At 36.0% G+C, this 23222-nt stretch overlaps 1 protein-coding gene across 3 annotated transcripts in view; it reads right to left on the reverse strand.

The window, feature by feature from the left end:
* CTNNA3 (catenin alpha 3) overlaps positions 1-23222 on the reverse strand; it is a 1722523-nt gene that overhangs the window by 70452 nt on the left and 1628849 nt on the right. For all 3 annotated transcript variants that reach the window (XM_034662590.1, XM_034662589.1, XM_034662591.1), the window contains one exon: positions 8548-8653. In XM_034662590.1, coding sequence (XP_034518481.1) covers positions 8548-8653 — 106 coding nt within the window. The remainder of the gene's footprint in view (positions 1-8547; positions 8654-23222) is intronic.

The following is a 23222-nucleotide window of genomic DNA, read 5'->3' on the forward strand; positions in this document are numbered from 1 at the left end:
AAGATAGCAAAGAAATTAAATTCTGCAGAAATACTGTCAGAGCCTGGATGTATAAATGAATAGACAGGTACATGTAACCAGTCAGACAGACAATCAGCCAAGAAGATAGTGAGGCCTTGACATTGAGGATGTTTCTCAAATTTTAAACAAGGAAGTAAGGGTAATCCCCCAAATCTCAAGAGGATTAAACTGTAACTAAGAAGAAGGAGAAGGAAGAAAAGAAAGAGAAAGAGAAAGAAACAGGGGAAGAGAGGAAGAAGGAGGAAGAGGAAAAAAAGGAAAGGATTTCCCCCAATTTATAGATGAGAAACAGAAATTTTGAAAGCATACTAATTTCTTCAGGATTGAAGAGCGTATGTTAGAGCCAGATTTTGAACCCATATCTATTTGCTTTTAAATCTATTTTATTTTAAATCACTACCTTAAGAGAATTTGATGAATGTTTTTTGAAATCACAGAATACCGTGAGCCGTGGAGTTTCATGGAAATAGAGAATTCATGGGAACACTGTCTCCAGCACTGTTCTGAAGTAGAGTACTTAGATTTTTTCAAAGACCGAAAACTAGTTATTTAGAATTACTTATAATGATGAAAGGTAAGGCATCTCATTGTTTTGTCATGACAGGAAGTTGGTCGTTACTAAGTACTTCCCACGTGCCAGGCACTGTGCATGTCCTTTGTGTGAATGATTCTAAATTAGTATTCTATCATGCCATTTTACTTGGGTTTATATTGTTATTTTACACATTTGCAAACTGAGTCTAGATAAAGTATATGATTTGTCTAGAGATTTGAATTTACTTTTCTCTGTTTCATTCACTGCACAATGATGTCTTCTATAGAATATTATTCAAAATGCCATTTTCTTTGTCCTTGCTGAGTAATGGTCATAGCTATTCTTTGTTCTATGGATGGACTCAATGATAATCCCTGACACAGATAGTGTTTTATCTGCCATATACTCTTCTAGCTGCATTACCTATATTAACTCTTTTACTAATCACCAAGTCTACGAGGTAGGTCCTATCATTATTTAGCAAAGGAAGAAACTGAAACAACAGAGAAGTTAACTGACTCATCTGATTAATAAATGGTAGAGCTGGTGTTCAAACTCACAGGATCTGGCTACACAGCCCTACCTTCATAGTCTAGGTACAATATCAGTCTTCCTGCCAGTTTTACATAATAAACAATAAATTGCCACTCTGATTTGTAAATTGGTTTCTTAAATTGGCACTCTTATTTGTAAATTTTAAGTAGGAATAGTGTGGATTTGTTCCTTAAAGACCAGCATTACACATTTAATGGTAAAATTGAACTTGTAAAGTAATAATTAGGTTCTTAAAGATTTATTTATTTATTCAAGAGAGAGACAGAGAGTGAGCGTGAGCTGATGGGGGTGGGGGGGAGGGGGCAGAGGGAGAAGGAGAGAGAACCTCAAGCAGAGTCCCTGCTGAGCACGGAGCCTGAGGCAGAGCTCAATCCCACAACCCTGAGATCACGACCTGAGCCAAAAACAAGAGTCGGAAAATTAACCAACTGAGCCACCCAGGCACCCCTAATAATTAGATTCTTCACCAATAACCAAAGTGGCAATTACCCAAGGTTAAGAAAAACATATAGTTTCTCTCAGGAGATTCTTCAATGCCATACTAAAATTATCCAATTCTGTTAAGGAAACAATGAGTCAAATGAGTATAAAATTTGAAATTCAACTTTTGAAATTAAGTTCTTTGGCCCAGATTCACCCTTTATTTTCAGAATTGATGAGAAGTCTTTGTTACACCTAAAGACCATAGTCAGTTTTACAGGTGAAGTAGAAAACATACTAACTGGTAAATTCCACACTATAAAATTTATTAAAGCCTTCTTGCCTATTGACATTTAGAAAGCCGTTCTGAGTCGATTTTGGCTGCCTAATAGCAGATTCAGGAGAATGAATCATTACCACTTTAAGAATCCTCTTCTATTATTTACCAAGCCCCCCTTGCTAAATCAAATATGTTCTCCCAACCTTTTATATATATATATATTTTTTTTTAAAGATTTTATTTATTTATTTGACAGAGAGAGAGACAGCCAGTGAGAGAGGGAACACAAGGAGGGGAGTGAGAGAGGAAGAAGTAGGCTCCCAGTGGAGCATGGAGCCCGATGTGGGGCTCGGTCCCAGGATCCAGGGATCACGCCCTGAGCCGAAGGCAGACGCTTAATGACTCAACCACCCAGGCGCCCCATACCTTTTATATTTTTATAAAAGGGTGACAGAAAAAGTTTGGACCCTAAATTTTAGAACATTCATGCCCTTGACTTTTTTCCCCAATAAGATTTGCATAAAAATAACTTTTGGGGTGCCTGGGTGGCTCAGTGGGTTAAGCGCCCAACTCTTGATTTTTGGCTCAGGTCATGCTCTCAGGGTCCTGGGATCAAGCCCTGTGTAGCTGTGCTCAGTGGTGAGTCTGTTTGAGAGTCTCTCCTTCTCCCTCTGCCCTTCCTCTTGCTCTCCTACACACTCTCTCTCTCAAATAAATAAATAAATCTTTTTTTAAATAATTTTTATTTTGTTATATTAGTCACCATACAGTACATCCCCAGTTTTTGATGCAATGTTCCATGATTCATTAGTTACGTATAACACCCAGTGCACCATGTAATATGTGCCCTCCTTAATACTCATCACCAGCCTATCCCAATCCCCCACCCCCCTCCCGTCTGAAGCCCCCAGTTTGTTTCCCAGAGTCCACAGTCTCTCATGGTTCATTCCCCCTTCTGTTTACCCCCTCTTCATTCTTCCCTTCCTTCTCCTACCGATCTTCCTATTTCTTACGTTCCATAAATAAATAAATAAATCTTAAAAAAAAAAAAAAACTTTTAAAAGAACATTGCTAGGGACTTTTAGCCAAATCAAGTGGTAGAATATTGTAACACACATTGGTTATTATTTCCCAGTTTATTAAGACAGAGATGTTGACCAGGACATCTGGTTAGTGTTTTAATGTACAGATTTTTTTTTTTTTAAGTTTTTAAACCACCAGACACTCACTACAGGAAAGCAGATGGCATGTCAGCCTAGGTGGTGTCTCACATTAAACTAGCCTTCACTCTTCTATCAAGATGCTTGGTACAACACAGAATACATTATTTCATAATGAGAGCAAAAGTAAAAAAAAAATTTATTACCTTTCAGTCTGAATTTTAAGAGTGAATTAGCAAAGTGAATAATTTTAAAGATCTTTATTCCATAAGCTTTGCAATTTTTTTTTGTCCATAGTGGAGTATAAACTTTATTTAAGACACATTTAAAATGACTTTGCAATTACACACAGCAGTTTAAATTCTGCTATGCTGGCAAAGTTTGTTAATAAAAAGTATTAGGTGTCTTTGTGAATTTCTAGAACAGAAATTTCAAGCAATCAGTGATAGCAAAGGGCCTGAGTCTATGACCTTTCCCTTCCCTCAGGGTTCATTTCTCCACTTCTCCTCCAGCTCAGAGACTGTCTCATTTCATCTTCCTTGGGATCATAGATTACCAATGATCTCAACTTTTTCTGCAGCTTTAATGTCTCCTTTTTCTATTCTTTAATCTTTCAACATGATGTCCCTCAGAACAAAAACCCTCCCTCTACCTTATAATCCCATCTTTCTTCCTGTTCATGACCATGAATTCCCAAAATTTTTCAATGCTGCCTCATTGACCTTCTTAGTTTTTGTCTTTGGGCATCTTCTGATTCTCACCCTCTTCTTGGAAAATAGTACACACTGTTACGGCTGCAACTATCACGAAATACAAATAACTAAATCTTTCCAGCCCTGTTTTCAGAAGATACATGTGGATTTGCCCAGTCCATTATTTGTCTCATCATATCAAACTCAACACACATATTCTTCAACTATCTCATAACCCACTTTGCCTACTATAAAACCTATTCCCCCCACCTCTATTAACCATCTCAATGAGGAATATTTTTTCTCTCTCTCATCTGTTAAATTTAGTCAGTCACTAATTTGGGATGATTCTACCCCTTAAATCTCAGCACACTTGGGACATTTCTTCCTATTTGCTATGCCCTATCACTGCTGCTCTTTAGCAAACTGAGGTTTCTATTACTCAGCCATAAAAAAGAATGAGAGCTTGGCATTTGCAACAACATAGATAGACCTAAAGGATATTACGCTAAATGAAATAAGTCAGACAGAGAAAGACAAATACCATATGATTGCCCTTATATGTAGAATCGACAAAACCAACCAAACAAACAAAAGCAGAAACTGTCCCATAAACACAGAGATCAAACTGAGGGCTGCCAGAGGGAAGGGAGGTGGGGGATGGGCAAAATGAGTGAAAGGGAGTGGGAGATACTAGCTTCCAGTGATGGAATAAAAGGGAAACAAAGGCACAGCATAGAGAATATAGTGAATGATATTGTAATAGCATTGTATGGTGACAGATGGGAGCTATACTTGTAGTGAGCACAGCATAACAAATAGAGTTGTCAAATCACCACACTGTACATCTGAAAATAATATAACATTGTGTGTCAATTATACTTCAAAAAAACATACAGATAATATACTTTAGTATCTATCTATTCCTATTTAATTCCTGAAAAACTGCTATGCATTTATTTTTATAAAGTTCATTAATCTGAAGAACAAATCTAGGTATCTATACCTTTGCTCAAAATAAATTTCAGGTAGATAATAGCATCAAAACACAAATGTTGTCACCAGATGCATCTAGAAATTATATTCTTAAGGGACATGTTAGAATGATATAATAAATGCTTCAGAAGTTTCTCTTTTGCATACTTTTATTAGAATGCATTTTGACTCATAACATCAGCAGGGAAACAATTCAAATGAGGCTAGCCACTGACAACATTTTGTTAAATATCAGTATAAATTACATTTGTCAGTATTGTGTTCATAGTTAAATGCCTTGTGTATCATTTGGCTTGTGATCCTTTATCTTGTTTTTCTAAATGCCATCCTATCTTGAGTTATCTTTGGCTTTCATTATATTTAACACTAAAATTTTATTTTAATTGTGTTCAGTTATGATTAGGTGGGAGTACCCAGCAGATACTGTGGATATCTTCGCTTTGGCAAAATTACAGTGAAGGAGTATTATAGGCTTCAGACACACCACTCAGAAGTAAGAAGTCTAGGGGCGCCTGGGTGGCTCAGTCGTTAAGCGTCTGCCTTCAGCTCAGGGCGTGATCCCGGCGTTCTGGGATCGAGCCCCACATCAGGCTCCTCTGCTGGGAGCCTGCTTCTTCCTCTCCCACTCCCCCTGCTTGTGTTCCCTCTCTCGCTTGCTCTCTCTCTCTCTGTCAAATAAATAAATAAAATAAAAAATCTTAAAAAAAAAGAAGTAAGAAAGTCTAGTATTGTCCTCTTCTTGTGCAAAACACTTTGGCAGATATTCATTTTATTTCAGTTCCCATTCATCTCTTTTCTATTTGGGATATCTCTAATTAATTGAGATCTATTCTTCCTACCTTGTGAGGTGTTATTCAATTCAACTAATTTAGAGTATCTGCTTAATATAATGAGGAACAGAAAGAGATGTGTACTAAGAGTCTGAAATTTTTAATTTGTAAGACGAGTACTCCTCCAACTTGTCATTCCCTTTATTCATGGGTAACATATTTAAGAATTGTGATAGCTAACAACACCCTGTCCTTTAGGAATATACTGCCTAATAGAGACAGACTTTGTACCAGAGTTCTACAGAACTTAAGCAATACATCTTGAATGACATATACGACCTACCACAGCATGTCACGATACTTCTAAAGCCCAAAATATGTTGGCTGATCGGGAAAGTGAGATCATATTAGAGTTATGGATGTTAAAGCAGCTAGATAGGGGTGCAGCCAGAGTAGTAAATTATATTTGATTATACACAATAAACATATGTTCAAGGATGCAAGACAGGGAAGAAGGGTGGAAAAAAAAAAGAAAAAAAAAAAGGAAAAAGAAAGTCCAAGTAGATAGAATTAGAAGCTTCAATTAATGTAATTTCATTTCATTCTCTCTGCATATGAACTCTGAAATGTTAGAGAATGAAACTAAATTCATTTAACATTATATATAGATATAGATATCATAAGTCCATGTTGGGTGGAATTGAAAATTGATTGATGTTTGATCTTCTGACACTCTAGTAGAAAATAGACTAGAAAGAATCATAAAAATTGTTAAAAATTTTTTTGAACTAATTAGGTTGTTCAAAATAGGAAACAGCCAATGTTCCAGGAGATACTTTCCATAATACACATCGACCCTGAAAATTGCCTTGCTTATATTATTCATTTGTATTCCACAATAAATTTTAGATATTATTTGCTGTCTAAATTCTTTTTGTTAATCTATCAAACAATATCAGAAGCACAGTCATAGATAATCTCCTCTGATGATCTTTATAATAAGAGTCAGTTTCATAATTCTCATTTTTGATTCTCCAGAACCCTGTCTGTTCAGAACAAAAGTAATTCATTTGAAACTACTCTCCTATATGAAGTGGAAAAAGTCAAAGAGGGTCATCTGTAATTTTTCATTATTCAGTGACTGTGTCTTTAATCTTCCTTTAAGATGTAAAAGCTATATGGAAGCAAGACAATACTTTTACTTTCTTCCATGTGATTTGGATCAAGCTAAAAACAACAGTATAATGTAATAAAGCTACATTATAAAAGTACCTGTAGCAAGGTGAATCTGATGCCATTAAAAAAGGTCAATATAAGAAAAAAAAAACCTTCCAAGTGACACAATTTTTTGAACTTTGAAAACCGTGCATTCTAAAAGAAACAGAAGCATACTGACAGGAAGCATTAAATATTTAAAGTTATCAGTACACATAAGTCTGTCTAATGCATCATGGTTTCACTTACTCTATTATTATTTGCTCTCTCTCATAAAAGTGAATGCAATAAAATTCTAAAATACAGAAAGCCATGGGTGGATTTATGTTTCAATCATTTATTCATACTGTATTTTGAATTATATTAGGATAGAGTTTGTCTTTAACTGGAAATACTAACTACTAAAAAGATTAATAAAATGCTTATAATGCTTAAAGTAGCAAGATACTAAAAATACACATATGTATATTCAAGAAGTGTTTAAAAATGTTTGTCTTTGTTAGTATCCTTGTTTCTTTTCCCCTATATCTAGAAATATCTAATAATATACTTTAAAGTTGATCATGTTTCAAAAAACAGAGAATAAAAAGAGTACATAATAAGAAGCAGCCCAATAAAGTTTCCCTCAAAGTATATAAGCAAGAAATAATGTGGAATAGTTGCAAAGTCAAAAAGAAAAGTGCTTTTTTTCCCCCAAAGGGAAATAAATATATATTATGAAGATGAATAATATAAAACCTACAATACGATATCTCAGTTTGAAACATTTAGTGAATTTTTCAATCCATTAACTAAAGAAATTGACAGATTTTTCAATTAAATTTGGGCGAAAGGTAATTAATGTAGCTGCTGCTTAGAAAATTTTAAGAGACATGGGAGAAATTTGAAAAAAATGAGTAATGTATAGAATTGTTGAACAATTATATTGTACACCTGAAACTGATATAATCCTGTATCTTAATTATACTTCAATTAAAAGATAAAAAATAAAATAAAATTTTAAAATAATTTAATATTAAGAAACAAAACAAAAAAGAGAACAAACTGTTGGTTGCCACAGGGAAGGAAGAGAAGGGAGCTAAGAGGTTCAAACTTCCAGTTATAAAATAAATAAGTCACAGGGATGAGAATTACAGCATAGGGAATATAGTCAATAATACTGTAATAACCTTGTATGGTGACAGATGGCAACAATACTTATAGTGCAAGGATTTTGTAATGTATATAATTGTTGAATCACTCTGTTGTACACCTGAAATGAATATAATATTGGATGTCAACCATACTTCAATTAAAAATGTTAAAAAAATAAAACAAAACAAAGAAAAAAAAAGGGAAGGAAGTCAAGTGCTTAGAAACTGTAGCATTTGTCTCCATAAGGAATATATGCTTTCCACATTTTATATCTTCATTTAAGTATCCTATTATTACTATTTGTCTTAGAATTTTACATAGAATGCCAGAATATATTGTTAACACTAAAAACCTAACATAATAGAATTTTGGAAGATAATGATTTCTGAAGAGCAAAAATAAGAAATCTAAGGTATTAAGAAAATAAAATACTAACATTGAGTCTTAGAGCCCATGGAAGTAATTTGAGTATATTTGAAACTCAAAAAGTTGGTATTTTAAATAATTTTAATATATCTTTGAAGCTCAAAAATGTAAGAAATAATAAAGCACTAAATAATAATAATAATAATACCCTAAGAAATAATTGAGCCTCCTTAGAATGAATTGCCCACTACTAGTGTATTAATTATGCAATAAGATTTTTAAATAATAATTTAGGAAAAAGCAATCCAATAACATACAAATCCAACTTTGTTTTACAATCAGCGTTGGATGGCAGAGGGCAATTAGCACAGATTTTCATCATGTCCATTTGTAGAGAACTCACCTGGTTAGCAATCTGTCGAGCAAGGACATCCATCCTTGATCCTGATTCTGATATCATTTTAGCTGCATAGATCACGTCAGTTGTATGCTTTAGTGGTCCTTTGCCCCTTAAAGTAAAAGAATACACGTCAGTTGAAGTGGCTCATGCTAAGATACAAATGCACACACATACACAGATACACACACGAGATCTGCACCCCAGAGTACTGGCCATTCGCTTTACATACTTCAGTTTTGGAGAGGCACCAATTAGACACCAATATTAAATGAAAAATGAAAAACAAAAGAAGTCCCATTGTGTTGAGATTCAGGAAATACTTCCAAGAAGACGGAGTCCTTTTGATCCTCATTTCCTGGTATTTTTAATGGTACATATCTCAAAGCAAAGGTATTTTCCTAATTCTAAGAAGAAACATTATATATGTATATGTATGTATATATGTATATTTATATAAATATATATATATTTCCCTTTCTTTTTCATCACCAAGTCTACTTTTTAATCTTTCTCTTTATAATTTTTTTTTTAAGATTTTACTTAATTGAGACAGAGAGAAAAAAAAGAGCATAAGCAGGGGTAGAGGCAGAGGGAGAGAGAAAGGGAGAAGCAGACTGTCCGCTGAGCAGGGAGCCTGACACAGGTCTCAATCCCAGGACCCTGAGATCATGACTCGACCTGAAGGCGGAAGCGAAAGCGACTGAGCCACCCAGGCACACCTGTAATCCTTTCTTCAACAGTCTTTCATCTAATTGCACTTTGTTTTTGCCACATTGTATCTTCTCCACAATTAATTGTAGTAACACTGAGTGTGAATCTGGAGTCACACTATCTTGGACTGTTTCCAAAACAGACCACTACTTCTTACTGTTTTGTATCAGCTGAGCAAGATAAACAGCCACCCTGTGCCCCAGTTTCCTTGGTGGTAATAGGAGCACATACCACATGGGGTCATCTAAGGATTACATGAGCTAATGTCTAAAAAGTGCTCAGAACATGGCTTTAAAGAAAATAAGTATTCAATAATACAAGTTGTTATTGTTGTGGTTGTTACTTTAAAATAATTTTGGTTCCAAATGCCATGGACTAAAAGTTGGGTTCATTTATGGGTTTTGCAAGGTAGGTAAGAAGAAAGAAGTGCACTTCATACACTTTTGGAGTGGGATCACATGAGGAGATATTTTTTCTATCTTCTCTTTTCCTCAAAAATAACTGATTACCTGAAGGACTGGAACCTCCATACACCCCAAGCACTCCTTTCCCTATGTCCAATTACTTACCCTTTTCTGTCTGTCAACATGCTGACTATTCTAATTTGGTTTCTGTTCCTTGTCCCTAGCACAAAATGGAAGGAATCACTCACAAAAGTAAGTGTTGTGATGCTTCAAAGGGAGCAGAAGTGAGGGAGACACCAGGGAAGATTAAGCTGGTCAGTGTGAGAAAAGGAAGATTCTGAGAGGCCAAAATACAGTGGAGTTAGAAGAGAAGGGGAGCGAAACAGTCTCTGTCTCTGTCTTATTTACACCTTGGACTGGTCTTGAGAGTAGATGCCCTCATGTGAAATATAAATAAGATTTATTGATAGAGGAAAATCTCTCTTCACTAAGGAGACTATCCCTGGGTAGTAATAAAAGACAGCGAGGATTCACGCAAAGGTAAATGATGAGAGCATTCTATACTTAGAAACCTGAATACCAAAATGCTTGTTTACTGTATGCCAAAATTGCCCTTTTGTTGCATTTTTCTCGTGCTGCCTCTCAAATTCATTACAAGCACGTTTTCCTGAAAAAAATGGAACTGCGTGCTTAACACAATGAAAACCTGGCCTCAGTATATGCTTATCACCATACTTCTCTTTGAATCTACTGACACGGGTTGCTTTGTAATTTTTTTTAAATTGGCATTAATTATGACAATGTTTGAGTCGCTCTTATCAAATTTACTTAATGCATCAGGCAGAACTAGAAGTTATGGACATGGTTATGTTCAGGAAAGATAATGTGTTTTATTATTTCCATGCATCTCTGGAGAAAGTTAAACTTAAATAAAGTTGTCTACACTTAAAAGGCAATGTATCGATTTTCCAGATCTTAAACAATGGCCAAAGGTTGTTTCTAGGGAGAGCAGGGAACACTCTTATAGCTTAAACGATGAACAAAAATTTACATCTAAGGAATGCAGCTAATGCACACTTCGCCTTCAAAATAATATATTTCCCCATATAAAAACCCTAGACTGATGAAAGGGAAATTACCTCTAGCTTTAAATTTATACTTTGCTATGAGACCAATGTCTTAAACACATGTAGAACTTAAAAGCAATCCGTTATGACAGACCACAATTATTCTCTTCTTCATGTTCCTAATTAAATGTATTGCCTGGCAAGCTTCCTACTGAGTGCCAAACAAAATACACATTTTACAAATGATTCCATATCATGCCAAGCTTCCAGAGGAAGCTGCAATTACTGAAACTATGATAAATTTTTAACATTCCAGCCTGAAATGTGCTATGTAATGAAGGCTTTTTAAATTGGGAAACGCATTCAGAGGTTGTTTGCTGCCTTCATTTTCATAATGGGTTCTCAGGATCCCCTGTCAGCAAATTGTGCCTTAAATCATGGAGTTTGTATCTGACAGAGAAAGATACCCAGAGGAGGATGGGATAAACTTTAGAAATATTTTAAAGAAACTGGAGGCCAGAAACCTTTGATAAATAGTGGTTGCAGTAATAATTTATTTCCTACAAAAGGAGAGCCGATTTAGCTCCGGAGTAGGGAGTCTGCCAACTAATCATTAAACTATGGGTTAGAAGGTATAATGGCAAAGGTTGCAATAGCCCAGCAGTGTTGATCCCATGGAAAAGTTTTTTAGGCAAGTGAAAGGGAGACCTTTGAAACTTAATATCTTGGTGTGACATAAACCTTTCAGACATTTTTGATGCTGCCCCAACCTTGACACCCATTCCCAGCCTCACCCCACTTCTGGCATCCACCCCTCCCTTCTTTCACTTTTGATTAGCACAAAAAATGAGATGATACAGCTGATCAGTAACAGCTCAATTAAGTAGGGATCTGGTTTAAGAAGAGAAAATATCAGTTTTATAGATTTGTCTTTTCAGAGACAGAGAATATGTATGACATGATTTGATGTTTTCTGCCACTGATTAAAAACAAAACAAAAAAACTTTGTTATATATTTTGTACTTTGTAGCCCCTAAATTTTTGACAACATAATATTTTGCTCCTTTTCAAGACCAAAAACCATCCCTTTAATCCTCTTCTCCTTTGATATTTATATAGAATAAGTCCCATGATGTTGTGGTTCATTTAGTAGGTGAATACAATGATATTATATATTTTGTTCCATAATAGTAGCTAACACCTTTAGCATTTTCTATGTGCTAGAAATCATTCCATACACAAACTCATTTGATCATTATAATAACACTATGAATTTAGAATTATTATTATTATCTCACAGGTGAGGATCTTTTATTAAGTTACACAGGTAGTAATTATTAGAGATGGAATTTGACCTCAGGCAATCTGGCCACAGAATCTCCCTTTAATAACTATTTTATACCTCTTCCAATAAAACACAGTAAGAAAATTAAAATATTAATTTTAATTGTCAACTGGACTTATTGTGATGATAATTTCACTATACAAATATGGAATCATTTAACACCTGAAACTAATATAATGTTATATGTCAATTATACCTCAATAAAATATAATAAAATACATATAGTAAAAAATATTAAAAAGATCTCCTTAGACATTGATGCCAGTTGCCATGAATGCAATAGAGAGCAAAGACGAGGGTCAGATTTAGGTGCTAGGTGGTTAAGGGGTTCACCAACAGGGATTTCCTCATTCACGATAGCCTCAAGAAACACAACCTAAATCTACCTCCTCGTCTCAACCAAATAAAAATGTGCTACATAACATGGACATTTAAAGTAACTTAGAGTCCTGGGGTTTCTTTCCTGAGATACTATTACTTTTCTCTATTACTCATCTCAGTACCCTTCCTTCCTCTCTGGCTTTCCTTGGATTCTTAACACCAAACTCAAACTCAGCCATTACATAAGCTGTGCTAGAGGGGAGATTGTATTTGGATTATTATTTATATTACAAGACAAAGAACTTTCATCTAAGAATCTTAGCTTCAGACAGAGTTATTTTATTTAATTCTAACACTCAAATTTGATGTTACTATTGCAACTCTATTGAGTAGAGTGAAATGAACAGGGACTCAGTAAATACATTCTGTCTGCATCCCAGTTCTGCTACTTATTAGCTACGTAGCCTTGGGTAAATAACAGTTGGTCTGAACGTATTTTCTCTTCGTTAAAATGATTGTGATACTTGCCACATGGTAAGGATTCATGAAATTATGTCTTTTCCACAATATTTGGCACATATTAGACGCTCAGCAAATGTTACTTTTTTTTTCTTCATCCCTTTATGAATAATGGTACTTTATAAAAAATTTCTGCTTTCCTTTTTTATTTCACAATCAAACAATATGAACAGATTTGATTCAATTAAGTTCTTTCTTATACCTGATGACAATATAACTCTGTATAAACTTGCTCATAATAGCCTTTCATAAGGTTATAAAATATATACACTCATACACTGTGTGTTCATAGTCATTGTTGAACGTTCAAGGTTGTTCTTTAATTCCTTATAAGGAGTTGATTTACATTTAGTGACATCTTTTTGGTAGTATAAACCTCCCAAGATAAGAGATTTAGCTCCACAAGAGTACAATCAGAACTCTCTTACTTGTAATTCTGAAATTAGATACAAAAGAAAAAAAAGTAATTATCATGAAAGCGACCAAAAATGATGAGATAAAGAGAGGTACCAGACTCAAGCAAGGGCACCCTGTTCTACTATTCAAACACGAAATTTTAATTAGGCAACTCTCTCCCTCAGGATGTTCCTTTCTCTTGTAAAGTGTTATTCTCAAATTTTGAGGACTAAGTCCTTGGAAAATCAGCAAGTGAATAATCCGCTAACAATCATCCTGAGCAATTAGTATCCTAAGGAGCCTTTGGGATTCAAGTCGGAAAAAGGTGTTGCCCCATGAAAGAAGGAAAAGATTGTCTGAGAACTGTAATCATATTTTTGTTTCATTTCTGCTCCTCTTGTTCCATATTATTCAGAGTAGTCTAACTGCTATAACATCAAAATATCTTAGTGGCTTAACCCGATAAAATGTATTCCTATCCCCATCACAGTCAAGGTGGATTATGAGGTGGTGGGTGATACAAAACATAGCCATGAAGAACTAGTCTTCCAGCTGCAAGATAACCTGTTCCCTAAGGCTTCACAGCACTCTGCTCTATCTGCTGGCTCCACACATCTGACATGAGAAATAAATCAGAATCTCATAGGAGATTTTAAGGATCAGGATAAGAATTGGAACACATCATTCAGACCCATATTCCGGAATCCAGAAATATAGACTCATGTAGCTGCAAAAAAAGGCTGGGATATATATTCAATTTGGGCACAGGAACAAAAGAAAACAGGGTTTTACAGCATTTCCTCTGTACATATTCCTAGGGATGCTAAAAATCCTATATTTTGTTTTTAGCAACTAAATTCTGTGTTCTCTGTGAAGGGTATTTTGGATGTCACCAAGTACTTGAGAAAAATTGGGAAAGAACCAAGGTTCTTCACCAATACAGCTGAAATTATGAGACATATACTCTGCCTGGGCAGAACACCAATTCTAATTTTTGTTTTGAAATGATCACATTGTAGATAGTCTATTACTAAAGTTAAAAATTATCTAAGTTTTACTGTGTGCATGGTGATGATAATCTTTCATATTCAATCTTGTATTTGTTTATGAAACAAGGATAGGGCTTATTTTAGATATCTTTTTGGGGTCAAAGTGGGAAAACACTTTTAGTTATTATTGATATAATTATTGCTGTTGCTGCTGCTGTTGTAATTGTTGTGTGTATGTGTGTGTGTGTGTGGGGGGTGCGTATAGGAAGTAGGACCACCATTCTTTAAACCTAAGAATTGGTTTTCTGGAAAAATATATATATATTTGGCTTGATATATATGTATATATGAGGCACAAACTTTTTTTAGTGTTTTTATTTTTTTCAATTTTTTAAATTATGTTCAATTGGCCAACATGAATCTTTCTGTGTTCTTCGGCTCTCAAATTCCCTAATTTACCCTCTACTTGCTAGCAGTGTATCAAATCTTAGACTAAAACATTTAGAGAAGGATTTCATGAACTAGCCTTAAGGACCCCAAACACTAAATACCTGGAAGCAGAAGTAGAATTAAAATGAAGCATCTCCTTAGCAAAGTGTGTTTTTAACTTGTAGGCAAAGAAGGTGCCAGCTGACCAGATGTTTTCATTTTTGTTTTTAGTAACACAGATAGATAACCTTCTCCCGTTCTTCCTAAGTGTGAAGACTTCACTACTTTTTTTATAATTTTATACTGAAAGCATACATAAATAATAAAGAAGTTTTTGTGTGCTTACTATGTTCCAGGAACAATTAAAATGCTCAATTTTCTCATTCAATTCTCACACCCAATGTTGTGCATCACCACAAATTTAAGAGTAGCCATCATAACATGGATACTCCTGTAACTGTACATACCATAAGTTATGCTGCCTACATATTCCTAGAATCTATTACCTGTTCCAAGAATCTATTATCTTCTGTTCTGTTCTAGAATCTATTATCTTCGCCCTATAAATAAGGAAACAGAAGCTTAAAAGCTCAAAGTTCCTTAACTTTCCTTCAAGGTATATGAATATTGGTTGGCCTAAATTTAAAAGCAAGGAGTTTAAGTCATTACTACCTTCAAAAAAAAAAAGTCATTACTACCTTCAGAGCCAGTTAAAAAGAGATCACGCAGGTGGAAGTATCATCATAGGTTTTCTGTCAGTACTCATCTCGAAGCACTGAAATCTGATGGACAGCTCTGATTCAGTGGAATGTTTCATACATTGTAAGGAAGTACACAAGAACAAGAGATTTCTAGGCATTTTTCCGAGTGGGGTTCTATTAAAGCATCATATTCTGTCTATCTGACCAGTCCCAAAAGTTATGAAATAAATAACCTCTCCTTTGATTAAATTTCTTTTATTAGCAACTCGACATTTCTCTCTCTCTCTCTCTCTCTCTCTCTCTCTCTCACTTACTCTCTCTCATTCTATTTGGGACTGAAAGTAGATACATCTAAGGAGAAGGAAGGAAGGAAGGAAGGAAAGGAAGGAAGGAAGGAAGGNCTTACTCTCTCTCATTCTATTTGGGACTGAAAGTAGATACATCTAAGGAGAAGGAAGGAAGGAAGGAAGGAAGGAAGGAAAGGAAGGAAGGAAGGAAAGGAAGGAAGGAAGGAAGGAAGGAAGAAAGAGAAAGAAAGAAAGAAAGAAAGANAAAGAGAAAGAAAGAAAGAAAGGAAGGAAGGAAGGAAGGAAGGAAGGAAGGAAGGAAGGAAGGAAGGAAGAGAAGGAAGGAAGGAAGAAAGTCACAGTTTTGGTTTTCTCTCCCAACTGGACTTTTGACTTTCGATTCAGAGAGAGATGTAGTCTAGTGGTATGAGTCCAGGATTAACCACCAGAACTTTTCTAGAACCAAAATGAAGCCATTAATGTTCATTTGAGAATTCTACAATTGGTGAAAATCGTTGTGTATAGGTAGAAGCTTTTTCTAGTGACCTCAGTCCCATTTTTCACCAATCAAATAAACTGCTTTAATATCACATCTAAATATCATAGACATCTGAGAAACACTGCTGCTTTCATCTACTCTTACAAAGGTGAGGACATTCTTGAGCCAACCTAAAGGGAAAACTAGAGTTGGTAGTTGCATGGATGCTGATTCTCATTGCCCCCTCTATCTCCACAACTGCAGTCACGTCTTGTATCAGTTGTTTGCTACTCCTTTCTCACACAGACTCCTTGTATTAGTTTCCTATTGCTACTGTAATAAATTATCCCAAATTGGTGTCTTAGGACATCAGAAATTTATTATTTTACAGTTCTGGAGGTCAGAGTCCAAAATAAGTTAGTTTCGTGAGGCTAATGTCAAAGTGTCCATAGGGCTGGTTCGTTCTGGAGGCTCTCAGGGAGAATCCATTCCCTTGCCTTTTTCAGCTTCTAGCTGAATACCTTGGCTTACGGCTTCTTCCTCCATCTTCTAAGCACATGATGATAATTGCAACTCTGTCATCACATTAGTGGCTTTCTCCTTTCTGATTTCCTGCTCTGTCTTGTGAAGACCTCTGTGATTACTTTGAATCCACCCAAATAATACAGGATGATTTTCCCACTTCAATTCCCCAATATAATCATATTTACAGCATCTTTTGTGGGGTGCCTGGGTGGCACAGTTGGTTAAGTGTCCAAATCTTGGTCTTGATCTCAGAGTCATGAGATCAAGCCCCGCATTGGGCTCCCATGGAGTCTGCTTGAGTCCCTCTCTCCCTCTTCTTCTGCCCCTCCTCCCACACTTTTTCTCTCCCATCTCTCTAAAGTAAATAAATAAATCTTAAAAAAAAAAAAGTCTCTTTTGCCGTAGAAGGTGACATTCACAGGTTCACAGGATTCATGGGATTAGGAGGTAGACATCTTGGAAAGCCATTATTCAGTTTACCACAGTCCCCATGAGTCACTATCAAGTAGTCCAACTTGGCTCCTATGAGGAAGCTACTGGTTTTTCTGGATATAGATCAAATCAGCTGAACAAATGACAGTTCTCTGGTGGATGCTTCTCCAGCTTGCTAGTTTTTTGCTTTTTGTTTTTTTTGTTGTTGTTGTTATTGTTTTCACATGATCTGTATTATTCTAAGTCCCAGTAAGTGTCTGGCTCTTGGTTCTTCATGGCTTGCTAGCTGTATGTTCTTTTACTTACAATTCATATCAAAGAGTGAGGCTTGGGGAAATTTGGAAATATGGGAAAACCAGAGTTACCTGGAGAGATACTTTATGTGCTTGGTGCTGCTCTCCTCAGCCCCTCTCCCCATACACTCTACACATTAATTTTATTTTATTTTATTTATTTTATTTATTTTTTTATAGATTTTATTTTATTTATGTGACAGAGAGACAGCCAGTGAGAGAGGGAACACAAGCAGGGGGAGTGGGAGAGGAAGAAACAGGCTCCCAGCGGAGGAGCCCGATGTGGGACTCGATCCCAGAACGCTGGGATCACACCCTGAGCTGAAGGCAGATGCTTAATGACTGCGCTACCCAGGCGCCCCTACACATTAATTTTAGCATGCCTTTCTTTCCTCCCCGGGCTATACAGGAAACACACACACAACCACTGAAAGCACGTCAGACTCTAGCCTGGGGATAGAGGAGGGAAGGCATCCTTTCCAGGGCAGGCGGGGAAAGTTTTTCAGGTGATTATTTCATGTTGTCATTTTTTCTTTGGGACCTACAGGTTTTGAAACTCTGGAACATGTTTTCATAAGACATTGAGAAACTATACCCACTGCATACCAAAAGGGGTCATTCAGGAAGAACATTACACTTAAAATCACTTAAGATACCTCTTGAAAACTATTAGTTATTGAAACTGAAATAAGGGATAAACTTCTTACTGGTGGCTCTCCAGACTCGTAAGGGTAGTGCGCACTGACAAGGAAATCCATTTATATCTTTTCCTGTGCATGGGAAAGTAACCCCTCCAGTATCCTCTCCCCACAAAAAGACTTTAAGTCATTATTCATCAATACCCTCTCAGGACATAATGGGAAATCTGTACTCAGCACCAACATTTGAAAACAGGCCTTTCCTGGCCTTCCACACATTACTTCTCTGAGTGTGCACATTAATCAAAGCCAATGTACTGTAAATACAATCACACTCTCTGACTGTGGAAGTCCCTCTTTTTCCTGTTGGCATTGGCCTCAGCATTAATCATGTACATGATCTCTTACAGAACCTGGGCATTTTTTCCAGCTTCCCCTTAAACCACTGTGATATACTGGCTGCTCCTTCTCCTTTAATATCAGACCAAATTTTATGGACTTAGGAAATAATCACTTTCAATTTATGAAAATAATATAATATAGCTTTTATTATGTAGCATTTGACCTCCTTAAAGCCTACATACCAACTCACTTCCTATTCTGATCACAGACTTATGTTATCCTAAGGTCCAGCTGAAGAAGCATATGGGGGTGAAAGGGTCACTAACTTAGTCAAGACCTACCACAGTTAATGGATTGGACACAAAGGTGGTTCAAGGGTCTGGCTTCCCACCAGCATCTGGCCTTCTTATTGCTTCTGAGATGAGGAAAACTGCCAGTCGTTCTTTGGCATGGCCTCCCTCCCTTCCCTAGTTCTAGTCGGATATAGCTACAGTTTATTAAATTTTAAGATATTACAAAGCTACCATTTTCAATTGGCTTATTCAGATCAAGTGTGACTTGATACACACTGTTTCATGAAGCTAGTTTTCATGTTAATGTGCCACCACAGCTGCTCTCCATTGATTTGCATGCCTTATTGAATTTACTTTATCGTGCAGTGACCCAAAGCTGATTTCTTTAAAGTAAAGGGTATGGTTTTAAAATATGAATGAAATAATCTGCTCTAGTTTCAGACTCACATTATTTTTTTTACTTTCTCCCTCTGTCAGGCCTAATACCCAATTATTTATCTAATGCTATGTGAGACAACATACTTAACACCTCCTCGATTAACACAAGTTAAATCAATATCGTTGTAAAACCGCGTGATGCAGCATCACGCCCAGCTGTGCGATCCACCCTCTTGTCTATGTGCTGGCCTTTGCCCTAAAAATCTCTTGCCTTGGAATAAAATAGACTCATGCCATACTTAGTTATTTAGACCTGCTTTTATATTGGAGGGCTCAGTCTGGAGGGTCACACGTCGATATCAGACTGAACTGTATTAAAAGGACCATAACCCAGTTTCGAATTGTGTGCTTAATGATTTATTTCTTATTAAACCAAAATTACAATAGAAAGGAACAGAAAAGAAAGTCAGGGCTTAGATTTCCTTTATTCTTCCTTCCTCCCCCCCCCTTTTTTTTTAATGTTCTAGACTTTTTTTTTTGTTCTTTGTTAGGCATGGATGCTTTGGTGGGGCCTCAGCAGTGCCTTGGGTCAAGGTGTCAGTTTGCATGGGACCACAGATCTTCTCCGCCCTTCTCTATGGGGGGTCTATTTCATTCAATGCCTGCCTGTTCTCTTTCTGAAAATAGGCCTCAAAGGTGTCCCGAAATTCTTTTGAAAACTCTAATGATGGCATGCAAGCATATTGAACTTGACTGAGATAGCTGCCTCTCTCTCCTGCCTAGAGCTCCTCCCTAAACCCTCATGTTTTTTTTTATTTTTTGAAAATATTCCTAGAAATGTGAGATACTGGGTCTCCAATTACCGGGTGGTGTATTTGGGAAGAAAATAATAGGAAACCAGAACATCAACGGCCATATGATAAGATGGTACCTCTGAATAGAATCCAAATTTGTCACTCTCAAGAGGAAGCTCACAGAACTCATTTCTATGGCTACAGTCTGGGGATGAATAACTTTTTTGCCCAATGGGAAAAAATAACATTTTCCCAATGGCTAAGATCATTAAGATTGTGACTGTTTCATGAGATCAGTTCCAAGGAAACTAATATGCTTATGCCTGGAGCTGGCATTGAACTTTTGGTGCTTTGAACAGCAAAACATTCATAGTTTTAGCCAAATAGGTCGCTTTGGGGCCTTTCTTCAGCCTGCTCTGTCAAGCACAGAATGAGATAACACATATTTTACCTTCATCCCCTCTCTCTATATATATTTACTTATGTTACATGTGTGTTAATAAATTATACATATTATAAAAGTTATATAGAAATAGAAATTATAAAGAAATCAATTAAGATGAAAAAACTATTTTAAATATCTTGATACTAATGTCATTAAAACAATCTCAAGACACAATATACCCTTATGGAGAAATTTAACATGAGTGTTAGAGAACGTAAATCCATTCTTTCAGCAGTCTTCATGATAATTAATTTTACTGGCCCAGTTCCTGTCAATTTTTATTAGTTCATCATTGATTTTTAGCTTTGTAATGTGTGACCAATATCTTCTCCTAGGAATAAAGAGAATTGTCAACTCTGACATCTTGTTTTTGTTTGGAAATATTTCCCTTTTAATTTTCCTTAATCCATGTTTCTTTTTTTCCCCTAAAAATTTAAAAACAGATCCAATTTAATGAAGGTTAGCTTAGTTAAAACTAGATAGTAAAATTCATAAATCCAGTTAACTAGGCTCACTTTAACTGTGATATGTTGAAAGCTATTGAACAAGTGAAGGTACCATAATCAATCCTCCTTGGCTATAGAACTCTCTTGTCTGCAATATACAGTAAAGGAGAGTATCAGCATCAATCATATAAAAAACACTGGTAAGAATACAATTCTTAACATTTCTGATAACAAACATACATAAAATTCCAAATGTTTTCTTTCCACTCTCCAACAGAATAGCTATCAGCCCCACTTTAGAGATTACCATTTAAACACATAGCTCAAATGTTATCTTTTCCAGAAAGTCTTTCCAGTTGCCTAAAGCAGGAAATACATATTTAGTCTCCCTGAACATTTCTGCCATCTTACAGTACCTCTCCTGAGGTCGTCATCCCCTCCTGGCTTAGAGTTATGTATATGCATGTCTTAGCTCTTGAACTACGGCTCTAAGCTTATTGGGGAGTGGGTCCATCGATAATTCATACTTAAGTTTCCCAGTACATCTGGAGGCATGGAAAGCAGTGGGGAGACAAGCCATGAAGTTACATATAGTTCTTTCAAAAATAAATATTTCAAGAGATAAGTTAATCAATTCCCTTATCCCAGTTGCAAATAAAAGAATACAAAACCATGATGTTTATTTTGTATTCTTGCCCCTCTGAGGTATACCAAACAATAGATTACCAAAAGGCATGAAAGAGAAAAACTAAAATAAGAGCATATTTATTTTAAAGGTTCAAAATAAATGTCAAATTCACAATGGATAATCACCTTTAAATAAGCATCTGAAAGGAGGCAATGAATGATTACCCTGAGACACTATTTTATTCTAGAATTCTTAAAGATGCACATACGTACTTTCAACATATACTCATGTATAATACATCTTCCTTCTCCTTTTCTAAATTAGTTCTAAACAGAAATTATAAGTGACCATAAGAACATGTTTTTATTATTCCTCACTTTATTGGATATAAGAGAAGGAAGACTTATGTAAGTTAAAGAACAACCAAAAACAGTTTATTCCTGTAAGCACAGATGCTATAGTAAAGACAACAGGAATTATTTTTAGGTGCTTTTTAGAGCAGCAAAGAACTAAAGGTGAAAGGCGAATTCAAATTGAAAACCAGAAAACATTACAAATAAGAAAAAAAAGTCCAAGGAACAAAAGGACAACTTATTTTTAAACATAGCCGCTATTTCTAGAAACATGGCAAATACTTGAAGGGCTGGGAATTGTAGGTTCTGTTCCATCTTCTGAGAGTTGAGCTTGGGCATCCTTTATAGTTTTGCACATACTCCACTCCCGAGGATTACCAAAGTGAGATTAATGATTTCATTTTCTTTTCAAAGGTTATGTTCCCATCATGAAGCCATGCACATGATAACTAACTATGGGAAGGTGTGCCAGGCCAGACTGGTAGAATTGCAGAGGTTTCTTCTGGGCCAAGTTGAACAAATGTAAAGGGCAGTCAAATCATTTGCACTGTAGCTTATACTAAGGATTCTGAAGACCATACCCCACCACAAGACAGGGGCCTCCTGCCACAGTCAGGCTCTTGGAATCACAGCTCTGCATTAACTACATGAGAAGAGATTCCTAGTAAGCATGCACATATATTCTTGCTGCAGTTTTTATTTTAACAGTGAACAAGTACATGATACATTGTCTCTGGCAACGGGACTTACCCATTTCCATGGAATGACACTTCTAATCTTGTGTTGGACTGAAACATATCTCTACCTCATCTCTGACCTCACACAGCTTATTGCTTGGACTTGGATGAAGCCCCAGTTTAGGGATCTAAATTAGGGACCAGCCTACCTGGTCACCATGTGTCCCATTCTCAAATCCCCATCAGATATAATAATTTTCTCTCTTGGTTCTACTCCCTCTGGTCATACCCTCTCTGCACAATTTCACCTCGTATGTTTTATCTTCTTTTTCTCCCTCTCTTTTTGTTGTTTTCTCTTTTATTCTTTGTCTCTTCCCTTTTTCTTGTTCCCCCCATCCTGCTGCTAGTTAAAACTGGAGATACTTGTTAGTCTTACTTGTGGATAAAATAGATTATAGACCCTTGATTTCACAGATCTTTTAATATCACCCATAACAGTAAGTTTCAATTGTATGATATTTTACAAACTAAAAAGCACTTTCCTACAAATTCCTGTTTTTGATATGTATTGATTTTGATATACTAACAGACCTGCAGTATAAGAAGTATAACAATGACAGATTATCAGTCCCAATTACAGAAGAAAATACTGATGCTTCATGTAAGCTAATGGCTCAATCAACTTTATACATTCAGGAATTGGCAGAGCAAGGGGTCAGTCAAACCTAGAACTTCTAATTCTTGCCCTATGCTTACAGTAGCCCAGGTTACCAGTTTCTTTCCTTCT

The sequence above is a fragment of the Ailuropoda melanoleuca genome, chromosome 6 (assembly GCF_002007445.2).
Source record: "Ailuropoda melanoleuca isolate Jingjing chromosome 6, ASM200744v2, whole genome shotgun sequence".
In the NCBI taxonomy this organism is placed as follows: domain Eukaryota; kingdom Metazoa; phylum Chordata; class Mammalia; order Carnivora; family Ursidae; genus Ailuropoda; species Ailuropoda melanoleuca.